Source organism: Alosa sapidissima, chromosome 14 (genome assembly GCF_018492685.1).
Source record: "Alosa sapidissima isolate fAloSap1 chromosome 14, fAloSap1.pri, whole genome shotgun sequence".
Lineage (NCBI taxonomy): Eukaryota > Metazoa > Chordata > Actinopteri > Clupeiformes > Clupeidae > Alosa > Alosa sapidissima.
Genome location: NC_055970.1, coordinates 34,749,478 through 34,768,230, shown reverse-complemented (window position 1 = coordinate 34,768,230; position 18,753 = coordinate 34,749,478). Strand labels below are relative to the sequence as shown.

General features: G+C 41.5%; 1 protein-coding gene and 1 long non-coding RNA gene across 2 annotated transcripts in view; one reads left to right on the top strand and one right to left on the bottom strand.

The window, feature by feature from the left end:
- Nucleotides 1-18,753, bottom strand: part of tradd (tnfrsf1a-associated via death domain) — a 55,780-nt gene that overhangs the window by 23,659 nt on the left and 13,368 nt on the right. Inside the window, exons 2-3 of the mRNA XM_042061070.1 lie at nucleotides 14,797-14,862; nucleotides 14,239-14,380 (exon numbers count right to left, since the gene is read on the bottom strand). Coding sequence (XP_041917004.1) covers nucleotides 14,239-14,380; nucleotides 14,797-14,820 — 166 coding nt within the window. The 5' untranslated portion in view covers nucleotides 14,821-14,862. The remainder of the gene's footprint in view (nucleotides 1-14,238; nucleotides 14,381-14,796; nucleotides 14,863-18,753) is intronic.
- LOC121681375 lies at nucleotides 11,585-18,539 on the top strand. Its single transcript, XR_006022096.1, has 3 exons — nucleotides 11,585-11,690; nucleotides 15,358-15,362; nucleotides 18,527-18,539. It is a non-coding gene; the product is annotated as an uncharacterized LOC121681375 (long non-coding RNA).

The following is an 18,753-nucleotide window of genomic DNA, read 5'->3' as shown; positions in this document are numbered from 1 at the left end:
CCAGTTTTCTACTCTATCTCCATTATATGCTTAGCCTATAGAAAGACATTCAAAATGTGTGAAAGTCATTAGGCTGGAAGCGTGTCTACTGTCAGTGACTAATGCGAGAAGCGGGTTCTGTGTTGTAGGCTATGCATTTTTCCGACACTTGGCTGCAAGCTCCCCTCCCCCACCCCCTTCTTTCACAAGCAGTGCAGCTTTCTGAAGCGGTGCCTTTTGAAGCTAATGTAACAAATACCACCAATATTGTTGTGTGGCAATAAAAGTATCCAGGGTTTGCGCAAGTAGCCTAAATATATAAATAAATTAAGGACATACAATCCTTAACGTGAAAAAGCTTAACGTAGCTTAATGTCCCAAACAACAAGTCGTTTTATGCGCTCATTATAAAGAAAGTTTAACGTGTCCCAAAACAACTGTCAATTAATCACCAAACGTCAAGAGGGTTGAGTCTGAATGACACCGAGTTTTAGACACTGAGTTTTTGAAGTTAAGAAATATTTTCTGCAGTACCCAGAAGTTCGCATCATATTGCGGGTGACTTTGTAGTTCTTTAGAGCCCTATTTCTACTAGCCCTGCTGTCTGTACCACATCCATTACGGACACTATTACCACGATTACCACTGCAACTTCCAAGCTATGTTGGGCAGAGGGTCGAAACAAGCATGGTATGCTTAGTGGACACCGTTGTATACACGCACCTCCATTCAGAGACGCACCGCGACTATCACTGTCATAGACGATCGATCATAATCTCCAAAAGGATATTCTTCTTCAGAATTAGAATAGGTGAATAACATAGCTTACCTAAGACTTCATCACACGTGAACGTTTTTCAACATTTGGTGTAGGCCTATTTCTGCTTAATTTCTGCTTCAATTTCTGCAACACTATGGCCTGCATCGCTTCCGCGTCATTACATATGCACGTCTTTGTGTTTCTCGCGTGTAATACAAGTATTTCCTGAAAACTTTGCGCAGCGATTTTGGGTTTGAAGAGTAGAGTAGGCCTACAAATGAGATTTGTCACCGTACCTGGATCTATCGTCTATTTTAAGCAGTATCGTTGTTTGTCGCAATTAATAGCCTCAAGGGCCGGATTGCATTATTATTTTGTCATACGTCGCGGGCCAGAATTGGGCAGGACGCGGGCCGGATTTGGCCCGCGGGCCGGGTGTTTGAGACCCCTGCTGTAAATCATTCAAAATGTGTGAAAGTCATTAGGCTGGAAGCGTGTCTACTGTCAGTGACTAATGCGAGAAGCGGGTTCTGTGTTGTAGGCTATGCATTTTTCCGACACTTGGCTGCAAGCTCCCCTCCCCCACCCCCTTCTTTCACAAGCAGTGCAGCTTTCTGAAGCGGTGCCTTTTGAAGCGAATGTAACAAATACCACCAATATTGTTGTGTGGCAATAAAAGTATCCAGGGTTTGCGCAAGTAGCCTAAATAGGCCTATATAAATAAATTAAGGACATACAATCCTTAAAGCTTAACGTAGCCTACATGTAGATTAATGTCCCAAAACGTCAACAAGTCGTTTTATGCGCTCATTATATATGGATTTCTATGAAACGCCACGAAAACATGCGTGCGCAACCAAGAGGCAGAAAGCACCATAGAACAGCATAGAGCAATGCAAAAGAGCAAAAGAATAAAATGAGTTTTTGTGCTGACAACTGCACCAATTCGAAATCACGATGGTTAGAGAATGTTAAATATGTTCAATATCCCTAACGGAATGCATGTCTTCGCCAAAAATGACAAAATACGATGTTATGTTAATAATGCAAATGAACGGCACACTTTGAAATATAGTCGGAAATGAGATGTTATCATCATTGAGACAACAGGGGTATACAATAAAATCCGATTGTAGCTTACAGCAGCCGACTATTTAGGTTAAGTTTATAACGTTGTGGACGGCCACCAAGCGTCTTCTGCCCCACGGCTGCGGCACAGTCTTGAGTGACCGGATTCGTTTTCCTTTGTCATATGAATGCTGTCATTTTGTTAACTTTACTGTTAAGGAGATGCTGTAGGCAAAGGCTATATTTCAACCTCGTTAGTGTCAGAACTATTCACAAGGTTTCTGGGCAGCATTTTTATGTTCTGTTAGCAAGCGAACTTCTCATGACTACCGACAAAGTAGCCTACTGCCAGCTGACGAAGCTCTCATTTTAAAACATTACTGAGAGACAGGCACTATACAATCAAGAAATCTTGCCACTGAATCCAAAACTATGTTTAACATTATGTACAAAGCTTAGGCTACAGTGGATTAGCATGTTGCAGGGGCTGCTAAAAACAGAGAAACGCACTGAAAACTCGGCCAATCACAGCCCTTGCTGTCGAATGCGCCGTCCAGTTCAACCGTTGAACGCCACAGCGGACTATGCTGCCCCCAAGCGGCTGCAGTTGTACTTACATGTCACCCAGCTGCGTGAATCACCATTATCGTGAATGAAGTGTCAATTTTTAACGGGGACCCTCTGTAGTAATCGACAATAACAAAACACTTCAATACTGTCACAAATACTTTTTGCCTTATTACACAAAGACATATGCATAAGAGCAGGTATACTGCCCTTAATAAAGCACACAGCAACCAACAAATATTCAGACGGCGCTGAACAAACAAGAAAAGACGCACCAAACAGTTGAATTGAATGACGCGCTTAGCGCAGTATATTATTATTACACCAATTATCCCGTGCAACCACACAATACTTGAATCTCCCCCCCCCTTTGTCTCAGTCCACAAAATTAAACTAAAAGTCCAAACTAAACGAAAACTTCAGGTCTTTCCCAGGATCGCGCTATAGTCTTGATATTCCAACCAGGAAACAGGTAGGCCGCGAAAATAATCCTCTGTCGGAGCACAGCGAAAAATAAATAATCCACAACAACAAAGGCAAAAGGTCAAGCGCTGATTCAGTGGTATACCACGCCAAAAAATACTCAAACGAGATAGATCTCACCAGATCCGTTAAACGTCAGGCAACGTTAACACGCGAAGTTGAAGTTTGGGGTCCGGGCACGTCCTCTTGCTGGAGACGCGCGTATGAGTTACAGTCTATGCAGTTGCACAATGTTCTCTCCTCTCCTCCATTAAAGCAGTCTCTTAAGACGTGTTTGAAGAGCTCTCAAACCCAAGGGAACTAGCTTTATATGTAGCTGCAGCAAACAATACTGGCGCCACGCATTCAAACACCCCTGCACTTGCTGAATCTCTTCACCGACCCCTCAAACACCTGACGCACCCACCTAAGTAAGGTCATAGCAATCGCGGGCGGCCGAGGCCTTAAAGAGACACCCCACATTCTTACCAAAACCACAGATATACATATGAAAATCATTCCTCATACATAAACATTATAGGAAATCAAGGTAATGTCATCCCAGCTAAACCTACCATACACCACGACATCAACATCAAATTTGACTCCCTGTCTGTTTCACCGACCAGGACTGCAAGAAATCTAGGAGTTGTTCTTGACAACCAACTAAACTTCTCAGATCATGTTGCCTCAGTCGCCCGGTCATGCCGTTTTGCACTCTACAACATACGGAAAATCAGGACTTACTTGACTCAAGATGCTACCCAACTTCTGGTTCAGGCAATAGTCATCTCACGACTCGACTACTGCAATGCCCTCCTGACAGGTCTCCCAGCCTGCGCAGTGAAACCACTTCAGATGATCCAGAACGCGGCGGCGCGCCTGGTCTACAACCAACCCAAAAGGGCACATGTTACCCCGCTGCTCATCCAGCTACACTGGCTACCTATGGCGGCCCGCATCAAATTCAAGTCTCTAACGCTTGCCTACAAAGTAGTCTCTGGCTCTGCTCCCACCTACTTGAATGCCCTCATACAGACTTACACTACCTCCAGACCGCTGCGCTCCTCTGACGAACGACGTTTAGCTCTACCACCGGTACGCTCAAGCCAATCCAAACTTTTCTCATCTGTTGTTCCTCGTTGGTGGAACACACTGCCAGTTCCTACAAGGGCAGGGACATCCTTTTCCACTTTCAAAAAACTCCTGAAGACCCAGCTCTTTAGAGAACATCTACTCTCATAGCAACACTTACAACAAGTCTTACTGATCCTAGCACTCACCAGCCGTTTTAAACTGACAAGTAACTGTTACAAACAGCACTCACCGACGCACTTATTCTTACTGTACTCTAATGTTTTTTTAAACTGTCCTAAAATTGTGAGAATTGTTCTAAAACTTACTGTTTACCATGTTGTTAGTCGCTTTGGTTAAAAAGCGTCAGCCAAATGTAATGTAATGTAATGTAATGTTCTGTGCAATAATAAATGTAAAGGAACACTTAAATTAATGTGACGGTGTCACAACTTTACTATATGATAAAAGCAGAATACCTTAGTCAAAAAATAATATCCATGTAACATGAGTGCAACTTTGAAACATTACTATTTCCATTTTAAAGCAACACCAAAGGACTTTTCCTGTCGCACGCACGCTGTTTGTTTATCCAGCACTGGCTTTGGAAATAATGTCTACAGACAAGGAGTATGTTGCATGATTTTATGAAAATATGATGTATTGCGACATCAGAAGCAAGTCAAATATGTAGTTTCTTATGTCTCATTCCATCGAACTACAGATCCGCTACCCGATCTGGCAAACTTGCATAGTGCGGTTATAGCCGATAGAGGGTCGAGAATGCAGTGTCGTTCACCCTGTTGCAAGTTGATGATTTTGGAAACAATATTTTAATGTACAAAAAACTCTTTGGTGTTGCTTTAACAGTAGAATATCTCAGTCAGGGTAATATCCACAAACTGTTGTAAACACATATTGTTGCTGCGCAAATTTACATTTTGGCAACTATGTTTCAGCGTTAATCTCATCTAATGAGATGGATGGAACACAGCAAGTCCATTCTTGGTTTAATTGTGGAGACGGCCACACGGAGATCATCCTCCACATTTAGACGCAATCTGTATTTGTTTTTAATATATGTCAGTGCAGAGAAAGTCTTTTCGCACAGGCATGTGGAGCCAAACAGGGTCAGTACGTCCATCGCGGCCTTGGAAAGCTGTGGATATTCCCTCTCGACTGAAATCCAGAACTCAGCAAGCGTCTTGGAATTAAGGGGCTTTTCTCAATATGCGTTCTTTTCTATACTTGTGTTCTCATGATCTTGAAAATCGTTCTGAAACGTCATCAATCACCGCCGAAGTACTGTTCTAATTCACAAGTTTGCATTTATTCAAGAACGCATACAGTGGGTCCCCGTTAAGTTTGGACGGGTTCCTTCAGGAATCACGATCCCCATTTTCTCAGCAGAAATGGCACAAACTGCAGTTGACACAAACAACCACAAGGTGTCACTTTGGAGTTCTGCCACTACTATTTTTGATGCGACTTGACTTACTGCTTCCATGATGCAGTTTCCGTCAGTAGAACAATCAGAGAAAGCTGAGCCATTACCAAACATATATGATAATACAATAGCGTGAGTTTATATATCTTATACCCTATTTGTCACGGTTACTTATAGATTTGATAGTGTAACGATAAGCGCATAAGAGCATAAGAGACTTTCAGCGGGGGCACGGAAACTTAATTTGATCACGGTAGTTTAAGCTTACACTTGACAAAACATTCTAATATGAAAATGGTGCAGCTCCTTTAAGAAAGCACCGTGCAAAAAAGTAGACGTGCTGGAGCGAGTCATATTCAAAATGCAAAAAATAACACCGCAGATAAAACCAATTATCCTCATTCATTGCAACTGCAGCATGCCTGCTTGCCGACGTTTAAACAAAAAAGATATCAAAGCACCTTTTGCGTTTGAATGTAACACGAAAAAATGTTTAAACAGCTGGACAAATGATTTAGCTAATTGATTATAGCCTGTACACCAGCAATTGTTGAACATTTGGAAAAAGATCGCTCAGCTGTTGCCACAGTCACAGGCAATGTAGAAACAACATGAGAGCAGTTCACACTTCCCCGAATGTGGATGTTACACTGTCATAATCTACCACCAGCCTTTTGGCAAGTTGAAAAATAGATGACTTCTGTGAAATCTCTGCTTTAAAGCAAGACCTAAATGAGAGGAGTTGTGTTGGGAATGTCGGTGCAATGTCCATGCTATAATGGTCTGACAAACGTACTGCCTTTTCAAGCAGTTCATCATTACCTGCGAGTTGAAGGATCATAGGACGTAAAGACTCAAACACATAACAAGTTTCCCGCATGCTTGCACATCTTTGGGAGAGCTGACTGATTATGATGTCCAGAGTTGCATTAAATACCTGCACTTTGAAGTATCTCTCTGCGTCGGTTAAGCGTTCATCTTCCGATAGTTCGTCAAAGTGACGCTTCACTCTCCGTGCTCTAACATTTTCAAATGTACTCTGAACCCCCATTTATTTGCGAGTGTCTGCGCTGTAGCCTTGGCCTGGTCAAAGGCACGCAGGTAGTCAGAAAGGACCGGTATAGAATTTTCCAGCAATTGCATTGCGGGGGTAGCGACGGAGGTCACAGGCCCTGGTGCGACTGCACTTGCTGCACCTACTAGGCCTAGTTATGCCACTGCGTGGAGCGCTAATGTGTCTACTGTAAATCATTCATGTGTGAAAGTCATTAGGTTGGAAGCGCTAATGTGTCTAAGCTCATTAGTCTACTTTCAATAGGCCTACTGTACAGCCTGAGAGGGGGAACATAACCTATAGCCTAGGCTACTGTAGAGTAGGCCTACAGTAGGCTACTGTAGGCTAAACAATCAGTTGTGAAAGTCTGCAACGAAAGTTTCCTAATGGAAGCGCTAACGTGTCTATTGAGCTCATTAGCCTACTTTCAATAGGCCTATTGTACGGCCTGAGAGGGGGAACATAGCCTACTGTAGAGTAAACAATCAGTTTACTTAGTTACATTTGTTTAGTTAAATCCAGTTTTCTACTCTATCTCCATGATATGCTTAGCCTATAGAAAGACGAAGTCGGGAAAGTGCTTCAGAGAAAACGTATTTATTGAAATAATGAACAGTCTACATTCTACATTCTACAGTCTAAATTTAAAGCACGTTGAATCCCTGGGAAGATCTGCGTGTTGTGCGGAGGAATTCGTTGATCTTATTGATGCAGTCCTTCAGTTCACTCCTCCCCATAGCAGGGAACTTTCGTTGTAGTGTTGAGACCACAACGTTTTTCACATTTTGCGGCAGTGCTCGCTTGCCCTTCGCTCCATCCCAGTTGGTGGTTTTGCTCCAGGCTTTATAGTGTTCCTCTGTGACGATGGACCTGAAGAGCAGGCATCCGTATCTGCCCACTTGGCCGTAGCTCTGTTGGTGAATCTTAGCGTGGTCTTCGGGACCAACATCACGCAAGGTCACGTCTGCGTGTTGACTAGGAACTTGGATGCTGTCGTTGAGTGTGATGGAGAGGGCCAATGGAGACATCTGCAAGGAGGACGTTTCTGGAGCTGGTGTCGAGGTGCACCTGGGGATTGGTCTCTCAGGCGTCGAATAACTTCTCTGCTCACGTAGCGTCGCCTGAAGTTCTCCGATTCCAGCTCTCATCTCCTGTAAAATGTCTCTGTGGCTCTCCAAGTGGCTGGTCTCTCGGAGTTGTTGAAGCTCTCGTTTGAGGTTGTTGACCTCCGCTTTCAACCGATCATTCTCGGCGTCTCTCTCGGCTACTCAAGCTTTCTCTGCTGCAAGCTGCGCTGATTAGGCTGGAAGCGTGTCTACTGTCAGTGACTAATGCAAGAAGCGGGTTCTGTGTTGTAGGCTATGCATTTTTCCGACACTTGGCTGCAAGCTCCCCATCCCCTTCTTTCACAAGCAGTGCAGCTTTCTGAAGCGGTGCCTTTTGAAGCTAATGTAACAAATACCACCAATATTGTTGTGTGGCAATAAAAGTATCCAGGGTTTGCGCAAGTAGCCTAAATATATAAATAAATTAAGGACATACAATCCTTAACGTGAAAAAGCTTAACGTAGCTTAATGTCCCAAACAACAAGTCGTTTTAAGCGCTCATTATAAAGAAAGTTTAACGTGTCCCAAAACAGCTGTCAATTAATCACCAAACGTCAAGAGGGTTGAGTCTGAATGACACCGAGTTTTAGACACTGAGTTTTTAAAGTTAAGAAATATTTTCGTAATAAAAATGGTCATTTAACCAATAAAGGCTGAAAAAATGTACAGTAAAACTGTAGGCTATACAGTACATGCAACCCAGCAGAAGACTATTATAGGCTATTGGCAAATCATTGAGCATCATTCGCACATTGTATTCTGCACAGTCTCTACACGTGGAGCGCTAATGTGTCTAGGCATACTGTAAATCATTCAAAATGTGTGAAAGTCATTAGCTAGAAGCGTGTCTACTGTCAGTGACTAATGCGAGAAGCGGGTTCTGTGTTGTAGGCTATGCATTTTTCCGACACTTGGCTGCAAGCTCCCCTCCCCCACCCCCTTCTTTCACAAGCAGTGCAGCTTTCTGAAGCGGTGCCTTTTGAAGCTAATGTAACAAATACCACCAATATTGTTGTGTGGCAATAAAAGTATCCAGGGTTTGCGCAAGTAGCCTAAATAGGCCTATATAAATAAATTAAGGACATACCATCCTTAAAGCTTAACGTAGCCTACATGTAGATTAATGTCCCAAAACTTCAACAAGTCGTTTTATGCGCTCATTATATATGTATTTCTATGAAACGTCACGAAAACATGCGTGCGCAACCAAGAGGCAGAAAGCACCATAAAACAGCATAGAGCAATGCAAAAGAGCAAAAGAATAAAATGAGTTTTTGTGCTGACAACTGCACCAATTCGAAATCACGATGGTTAGAGAATGTTAAATATGTTCAATATCCCTAACGGAATGCATGTCTTCGCCAAAAATGACAAAATACGATGTTATGTTAATAATGCAAATGAACGGCACACTTTGAAATATAGTCGGAAATGAGATGTTATCATCATTGAGACAACAGGGGTATACAATAAAATCCGATTGTAGCTTACAGCAGCCGACTATTTAGGTTAAGTTTATAACGTTGTGGACGGCCACCAAGCGTCTTCTGCCCCACGGCTGCGGCACAGTCTTGAGTGGCCGGATATGAATGCTGTCATTTTGTTAACATTACTGTTAAGGAGATGCTGTAGGCAAAGGCTATATTTCAACCTCGTTAGTGTCAGAACTATTCACAAGGTTTCTGGGCAGCATTTTTATGTTCTGTTAGCAAGCGAACTTCTCATGACTACCGACAAAGTAGCCTACTGCCAGCTGACGAAGCTCTCATTTTAAAACATTACTGAGAGACAGGCACTGTACAATCAAGGAATCTTGCCACTGAATCCAAAACTATGTTTAACATTATGTACAAAGCTTAGGCTACAGTGGATTAGCATGTTGCAGGGGCTGCTAAAAACAGAGAAACGCGCTGAAAACTCGGCCAATCACAGCCCTTGCTGTCGAATGCGCCGTCCTGTTCGACCGTTGAACGCCACAGCGGACTATGCTGCCCCCAAGCGGCTGCAGTTGTACTTACATGAATCACATTTATCGTGAATGAAGTGTCAATTTTTAACGGGGACCCTCTGTAACATTCCCGGAAGTGTTCTCGAATCGTTGGTTTTAGCAAGGATGCATCGGGTGGTGACTTGGTGGATTGAAGATTCCACAATGCATTACGTCAGCTCAGCCGTGACACTCACATAAGAGAAATGGCAGCATTGATACATAATAGGCCTACCTATCATAATTGCTGCTACAATCCGATCCATGTTTAGGCTATAAACGGTAGGCTACAGGCTTCACAACTAACGTTAATCATAACTGTCACTTAAACTGCGAACTTCAAACGTTGTTCCCGCCATCGGCAAGTGCATATATTCTTATTAATATTTAATAAAAAAATTCAATGAGAAACAAACTTAAACAAGCTGGTGAATTATATATTTTATTGTAAATGTCAGAAATACTGGGTAGACCAATAGAGCAATAGGTAAATGACTAGACTCCCGAGCTGTTCCGAGAGAAGCTGCCGTTGGCAAGAACGCTGCTGTCTCAAACTGCAAATTGAGCGTCCTGTGTCCTCGCGTTCTCCAGAGTCTGGACTCACGATCTTAACTTTTCAAGTTCGAACTTTCAAGAACGGGAGACCGTTCTTTAGCGTACTTTGTATTGAGAAAAGCCCAAAATCTGTCTTTAAAGTGCGGTCACATGACAGCTCAACCAGTGCGTCCTCCATGCCGGCTGACAGATGACTTGCGGTGGTTACAGTGAATGGTGATCTTATCCAGTCATAATTTTTCTGAATTTTATTTTTTCCAAATTTATTTGATTTATGGAAATCATTTCGCGACCCACCCCTCGCCGTCCCGCGACCCCCCCTTTGGGAACCCCTGGGCAAGAGCACAGCTGAAGACGCACTGTCACAAGATGTAAGCGACTCCTCTGCAGGATAAACGTTGTTTTATTCAGTCATTCGAACATTATTAAAGTAAGTTGCTTTTTCCAGGCTATGTTTTGATGATAACCCATTGTCAGTCAATAGTGAAAGTAACTACCTGTGAAGAACTGTAAGGCCCACCTTCTTGTGCCGTGTGCCAGACGTTTCATAACTAAACTTTTATTTATTTATTTTTTAGATTTATTTCACACTACTTGGGCCAATGATGTACAATATATCAACTTACTACGTTTGTTGATGCATTTTTGTTTTTTTTGCTGGATTCATTGCGATTCTCCTTACCTCAAGCTTCAAAGAACTCCTCACGTCTGTGACAGGCAGACATAACACCGCTAAATTCTCAGCTTGTTTAGGACCCCACACTAAACATGAAGAACGCTGGTAGGCCTATCACTCTGGGGTGTGGTAGCCTACTCTCTGGGATTTATGCACCAAGGTAACTGAAGTAGACAATATCTGTCTTGAAATTATGTTTGAAATAAATGTCTTAGAACAAAATCGTTGGGTAAGACTTGTATTTTATAAGTAAGTGAAAGCCAGATTTATAGCCGGACAAATAAAGGCCGGTTCCCAAATACAAGACGTGGTAATGCCTACCAGTAGGGCTATCAGTCCACCAGCACTAGAAGACATTGTTTCAATTTAACTTAATGAAATAACAACTCTTCTTAATATTTTATTATATTGTTGGTTGGATTAATACTGTTGGCAAAGAAAAGTCATTTTCCTAGTTTTTCACGTACATGGGTCTCCAACAATCACTCTCAAGCTCATGAATCACCTACGAATTTAATAAAAACTAAATCATGCATAATTAAACAATAACTCAATTTAGGCTACTTGGCTAAGCAAAAAGGTTTCCATTACAGCACAAGCACGGCCCCTGTTCAATGAACGGCTGCATTGTCTCGCAATAAACAGCAGTGGAAATCCCGACACTTATTTAACTGCATGAAACGTAATAGTGAACCATCAAATAGCCCCCAGATCAGTCCCAACATTAAGCAATATAATCAAACAGTCTAAAAGTAAATTAAATCCCAAACCAAACCGAAAATGTTATGCTTTTGATAGCCTACCGGTATGCCGCTCCAAACGAAACGCATGTCAAAATGCAGGTTAGAAATAAAAAAAAGCCTGCCTCGAATACCAGCCTGCCCCAAATAAAGGTGCTGTGCTTTGCGCAGCCTAAGTAAATAAAAGACCCCAGCCATAATTTGAAGATTTATGGTAAGCAAGTAGCCTGGATTATTTTATGATGGTTGTTAGTAGACAAACTGAATACGAGATTGTGCAGTCTTACATGGCTGTGGTTAGTGACACTTCATTCACGAAAAACGTGATTCACACAGCTGCGTCAAATGTAAGTACAACTGCAGTTCGCTGTGGCGTTCCGCGTTCGAACTGGACGGAGCGTTCGACAGCAAGGGCTGTGATTGGCCGAGTTTTCAGTGTGTTGTTTGTCAGTGTTTTTAGCAGCCCCTGCAACATGCTAGTCCACTGTAGGCTATAAGCTTTGTACATAATGTCAAACATAGTTTTGGATTCAGTGGCAGGATTTCTTGAATGTACAGTGCCTGTCTCTCAGTAATGTTTTTAAAATGAGAGCTTCATCAGCTGGCAGTAGGCTACTTTGTCATGAGAAGTTCACTTGCTAACAGAACATAAATATGCTGCCCAGAGACCTCGTGAATAGTTCTACATTTTTTTACTACACTAACGAGGTTGAAATATAGCCTTTGCCTACAGCATCTCCTTAACAGTAATGTTAACAAAATGACAGCATTCATATGACAAAGGAAAACGAATTCGGTCACTCAAGGCTGTGCCACAGCAACCAGTGTACAGTCCTACCCAATAGGCCTACTCGAAGCAGCTAGCATTGTCTGACAGTCGAGTGGGTTAATGCACGTATTTCCAGAACTGGTCTGCAACTTTCAGGCAGTCCTGAGTTCGAATCCAGGCAGGAGTAATGATGTGACGTTTTTCTTTAGAAATATTTTTATTGAATCGAAGTATAGGTATAAGTATAAGTATATATACTCTTTTGAGTTGAAATTTGGTCTTTGCATGTAACCCAATCCGTGAATTAGTGAAACACACTCAGCACACAGTGAAAACACAGTGAGGTGAAGCACACACTAATCCCGGCGCAGTGAGCTGCCTGCAACAACAGCGGCGCTCGGGGAGCAGTGAGGGGTTAGGTGTCTTGCTCAAGGGCACTTCAGCCGTGCTTACTGGTCGGGGTTCTAACCGGCAACCCTCCGGTTACAAGTCCAAAGCGCTAACCAGTAGGCCACGGCTGCCCCAGAATAGCGTGATTGAGCTCAGAAAGTGCTAATGGAAACAGGATTAGCGCCGCCTCACCCCTGTTCGCACGTCTTTGGCGTGACCAGTGGTGGAATGTAACGAAGTACAAATACTTTGTTACTGTACTTAAGTAAATTTTCCACATATTTGTACTTTACTTAAGTAGAATCCATATAGTAGTGCATACTTTTGACTTTTACTTCGTTACATTTTGCAGCAATTATCTGTACTTCCACTCTGCTACATTTCTACAACACCATCGTTCCTTTTTATGTTACATTTTATGATCAGTTTTTTTTTTCTCTAACAAGGGGGCTGGGTTGCTACCAAAGATTCTAGAGCGCTACGTGCGCCGCTTCTAAATCTTTGAAACATAGGCTTCTAGTGTAGACCAGGCAAAGCGTGAGCTTGTAGCCATCTGCATTCAGTGGGCTATATTCACCAGACCCATGGCTACACTGGACATGCAACTGTGTTCTGTGCCCTGAGCATATATGCTTGCCTTTCTCTGTCTATTATCTGCAGCATTAGGACCTCCTCTCTGATGAGATTGCTAGTCTGCAGAGCAGCGAAGTTAGTCGCTTCTGTCACACGTCTGATCATTTGCGGCACAAATGAATGGTAGACTATTATAGAACCGCTGGCCGAAAAAAACTAAACATTTTCCAGATAAGGAAATATTTCTTAATTGTGTGTGATCAAATAAAGAGGCATAACCTACAATTGGGGGGGTATGTGAGCGCTCATTCAATGTCTATGCCAGGGTTGTGCACAATTCAAATTGCAATTCTGCTCCCTGTTTGCTACCTCAATTGAAATGCAAGTGAAATTCAAGAATTGAATTGGAATTTAAGAGCCAGTTTCAATTCAATTCTGAAATTTTGCACAAGGTGCACCTGGTCTATGCGCGTCTGCGCAAGTGAAACTGAACCTTATCATAAAGACACATTTCTCAACAATGTTTCTGTTCTGACCAGCAGAACTGGCATTATGATCCACCGGACGTTTCCCTTGTCTACCCCGTTAAACTTTAGGCTCTTGTTTTTTGCTGAATGATATTTAACTCAGCAGATCACCCTAGATAACCAGAATTAGTCTCTAGAATTGTAAGTCAGAATGTAAACTGGGCCACGGATGGTAAGCACAATTGCATTAGCTTAAAACTATCTAGCCTAGTAACTTAAAACATAACTTAAAACTAGCTTAATTAAAATGCCACAGCCCATACTGATTTTTTCAAATTAGAAAATAGATATTAAGAGAATAATTCATTATGCAAATACTTTTACTTTTACTACTTAAAGTACATTTAAAAGCAGGTACTTTTTACTTTTACTTAAGTAGGGTTGTCATTGTGGTACTTTTACTTTTACTAAAGTAAATATGTCTCTGCTAGTACCTGTTAATAATGCCCAACTATGTGCCCATTATTCACAGATGTGCATAATGTGATAGATGTATATCTTACCTGAAAGAGTGAGTTTAAGGACTTTGAACACGCTGAACTTGCCATTTGGGTCTTTATAGATGGAAAGAAGATTCACTGATGGTGAAACAGACTGCAGGAACACCACCACACACCCTGCCCATGGAGTCACACCCACAGTTGTCTATATACACAAGATTTAAAAAAAAGAATCACTATAAAGGGTCATTCACACCAAGAACGATAACGATAACTATAACCATAACGATAAAAGCGTCCACACTGAACAACGATAAACAAAGTCTCTCCTTGTATTAATGAATGTGACTGCTAAAATTTGATGGGTTCTGATTGGCTATTAGCTTTTTATCGTTCTCAAAATCGCTCTAAAAGTGATTCCCAACAATATCGTTCTTCATGCCGTTTTCGTTATAGTTTATGTGTGAACGTCGTCATTCATATTAACGAGAACGATATTTGTTTATTGTTATTGTTATCGTTCTTGATGTGAATGACCCTTAAGACCTTAATATGTTCAGCCAATCAACAATCATTATTTCTGCAACTGAACAACGAGTCAAACAAGATTTTGCAATGTACCTTTTCATCCATGCTGTCCATCATTTGGGCATCACCGTGTTCCAACTTTACACTGAATACTAGTTCCTGCACATACAGTGGTCATTATGTCACAAACATACTGTATTGTAAAATCACCATCCTTATAATTTCATTATATTGGCTGCACAAATCATTTTCCTGTGTAATGCATAGTTAACCTAGTTTAGCATAATTAACTGGAAGTGGGTTAAATCAGTTAGCTTATAACTAAAAGTGAGCTATAAGCTAACTGGTGTAACCCACTTCCACTGAATTAAGCTAAGCTAGGTAGCAGTTAAGACTGGGTTTTTGTACACACAGAGAAAAGCAGGGTATGTATGTATCTAACTCTGGGGTAAAAGGCAAAAATAAACTTATTTACAAAAAGTTGATGTGTTCCTTTAAATCAGAAAGGGTCATCAAAATAAAATGGCCACTGTAATTCCAATATAGTATCTCAAGCAGACATTTTTTAGAGCTCAAACTATGTTTGTTCATTTTAGTATAATCTATAGCATCTGTGCTGTGTTTCCCCTAGAAATATTTCCCTCATTTTACTAGACAGTGTGCTCATTTTAGTAAATTGTGTGCTGGTTTTACTAAATTGTGCGCTCACAATGTTTCCCATACATTGACTAATCTGTGGCAAAACTAGTTCTACTAGTAGGTCTACTATTTAAATGAGATAAAATCCTTTCATTGAACTGCACCTTTCACACAAGCAGCCTTTCCTTGCCCGGCCCGCTCTCTCTCGTAACGGACCAGTGTTTCCCATAAATTGACTAATCTGTGGCGGGGCGCCACGAAATCAAAACCGGCTGCTACACATTAATGTTCTATGTTGTACTATTTAAATTAAAGATAAGATAAAATCCTTTCATTGAGCTGCGCTTTTTACGCACGCAGCTTTTCCTTGCCATGCCCCGCTCTCTCTTGTCAAGAGCCTGCTGCCCCTCTTCTGCATGTGCATTTAACAAAACATTCACGATTGTTGAAGGATTGTTGTTGCCACATAGAAGCATTGCATAGAGGACTGCGGGCTAAATTGCTATTAAATCCGCTTAGCATCGTGACAATGCTGTGCAAATTTGTTCAAAACTGCTGCAGTTAAGTTAGCTCTGCTAAGGTCTTATCCCAGCACAGTGCATTGAGGAGACTAAACTAAGTTAAGTTATGCAATCAAGCACTGACAAGCAGTATCTCAAAGCTAACATTAGAATACTGTTTGGATGTCGAGTTTAGCATGCTTACTTACAGCTGCTTGTCAATTTCGTTACTCATGCAGGGCTCATTTTATTGACTCTGACACTGAGTGTTTGCAAAATCCAGATGTGAAATGTGTTTTCCAAGACTCAAAAGTGCTTGTCCCAAGGAGAAGTACAAACCTTTATTTTAACTACGTAGAAAACGTTATGAATTGCATCCACACATCAGCAGCCTTTTAACGGTGTTACAATTGCAAGGGTTCCCTCATGAATGTCTGAAAGTGACAGGCACTCAATTAGACCTATACACTACCCCCCCCCCCCCCCCAAGTCATGCTACCGCCACAAATTCAATCAAATTCTGTGGGAAAAAATGCGGACCCGCCGCCCCTTCTCTGCATGAACATTTAAAAAAACATTAACAATTGTTGAAGAGTTGTTGTTAGCACATAGAATCTTTGCATAGAAGACGACGGACTAAATTGCTATTAAATCCGCTTAGCATCGTGATGTTGCTGCGCAAGTTAACTCTGCTAATGTCTTTTCACAGCATAGTAAATTGGTAAAGTTATGCAATCAAGCCGTATCTCTAAGCTAACGACAGAATACTGTTTGGATGTCGAGCTTAGCATGCTTAGTGACATTTGCTTGTCAATTTCGACTAGGTTACTCGTGCAGGGCTCTATTAATTTGATTGACTCTTGCAAAATCCCGATGTAGATGGAAAAGTGTTTTCCAAGACTCAAAAGTGCTTGTCCCAAGAAGACAACCTTTACGAGCCTTTATTTTAACTAACTACATAGAAAAGATTATGAATTGCATAATCCACACCAGACCTGTAGCCTTTTAACTGTTAAAATGGCAAGGGTTCTTCCTGTGGTACATCAGACATATGGCTGTAAGCAGTCACAGCAAGTTTCATGTCTAGCAACCAAAGATTGGCTGAGATATAAGGTCACCTCCTGTTGAAGATTGGCCATTGTAAGTTTGTTGATGGGGATGGAGTTTGTTCAATATTTTAGAAATGAAACTGATAAGTCATACAAGTGTAGGCCTACTATTTCTACAAAAATAGACAAAACAATGTAGAGCAAGAACAACCATATGATGACACTGTTTCAGTGAGTAAAGATTAATTTTGGATAAGAAGACACATTTCGCAGAAACATGAGAGTGTGCTATGGAGAGCAAAGAAAAACGTGAGAAATTCTTTAGGAAATTAATGACATTGATCCCTTTAGTTAGGCTTATGGGTATTGACGATGCCAAGCTTGTTCGTTGTTGCACTATTGGTGTTGCACTATCTTTTCAAATAAATGTACTATGAGTGAAATATATTGCCGTTGCTTTTAGTTCTTTGGGATTTAAGTTTTCCGTTTAAGGTGACAATTCTGGATATTTTTAAGTGGAGCGGGGAGCGAAATTGAGCAGAGCGGCCTGATGTGAATTTGACCAGAGGAGCGGCCAAGTGAACAGCCAACTATATTCGGGATATTCGGGATATTCGCACCACTCAGCTCTGTTCACTAGCTCTGGAGTCTATATACCAAGTTAAGTTTCTATATGTGAAAGCATTTGTGAGATAGGAGCCTACTTCCTGTGATTAAAGCACCCCCTAGAGGTCAAAGGTCTCTAAATTTCTTGAACCTCCCCCTAAATGGGTCCTGATTTTTTGTATCGAGTTTGGTTTTGATACATGAAAGCCTTGCACTTCCTGTTTGGCGACTTTGCCGCCGTTTTCAGATATGGCTAGAAAAAGAATTGTGTTAGGCTTGGTCTGAAGATCACGATTGGTCCTGTCTCGAATTTTCTGACTCATTTTGAATCGCCTTTGACTACTTCAGAGTGGCTGCCTATGGGCATGCACAAACATGTCCTTAAAACAACCCTTAACGTCCGTTTTCAAAAGTGTGCAACTCACCGAGTGGTTAGTGGTGTTCGTTGATGTTCCAAAACAAGTAGCGTAGCAAAATACATTTTCTGTTGTGTTTTATTTGCCATTTTGTAAAATCCCATTGATTTCTGTTGGAAGACTCATTGCATATTACTGCACCACCGGAAACTGAAACGAGGGCTGTTTACATTTGGTTGTAGTCTTTCCACGAGACCTTCTTTTACTGTCTATGCTTCAGGCTCAAATATTGAGCGGAAGTTTATATGCGGTTGTGAGGTATCTGAAAAAATAGTTCCACAATAGCAAATAACACAGCTGGAAATCATACATTGCGCCAATATATTTGTTTTTAATAATCAACGAACACCACTAACCACTTGGTGAGTTGCACATTTTTTAAAACGAACGTTAATTGTTGTTTTAAGGACATGTTTGTACACGCCCATAGGCAGCCACTCTGAAGCAGTTCTCATTCAGTTCTCACAATTCAGTTTCAAAACGTGAAATTCAATTTCAGTCTACCGAGACAAAAAAAGCTGGTAGGTAAGGAAGAGCAATCAAGTGCAGAGCTATTGTGATCGCGTGACTAGTGCCGAGTGTGAAGCAAAGAGCATAGCACCCTCTTAGCGAGCTGTCTCCTGAACCCACTGATCTTTATACAGTAGATCAGTGCCTGAACCTCCTTACAGTGTCGGACAGAGAAAGAAGAGATGGAAGCGACTGGCACATCTGAAAACGTCCAAGTAAGTTGATATCATATGTCATGTCTGTTAACGTTACTTTATATGTACGTGAATATAATGTACATTATATGCTAGCGCTGGCTAGCTAGCCAGCATAGTTTCATCGACTAAGTTA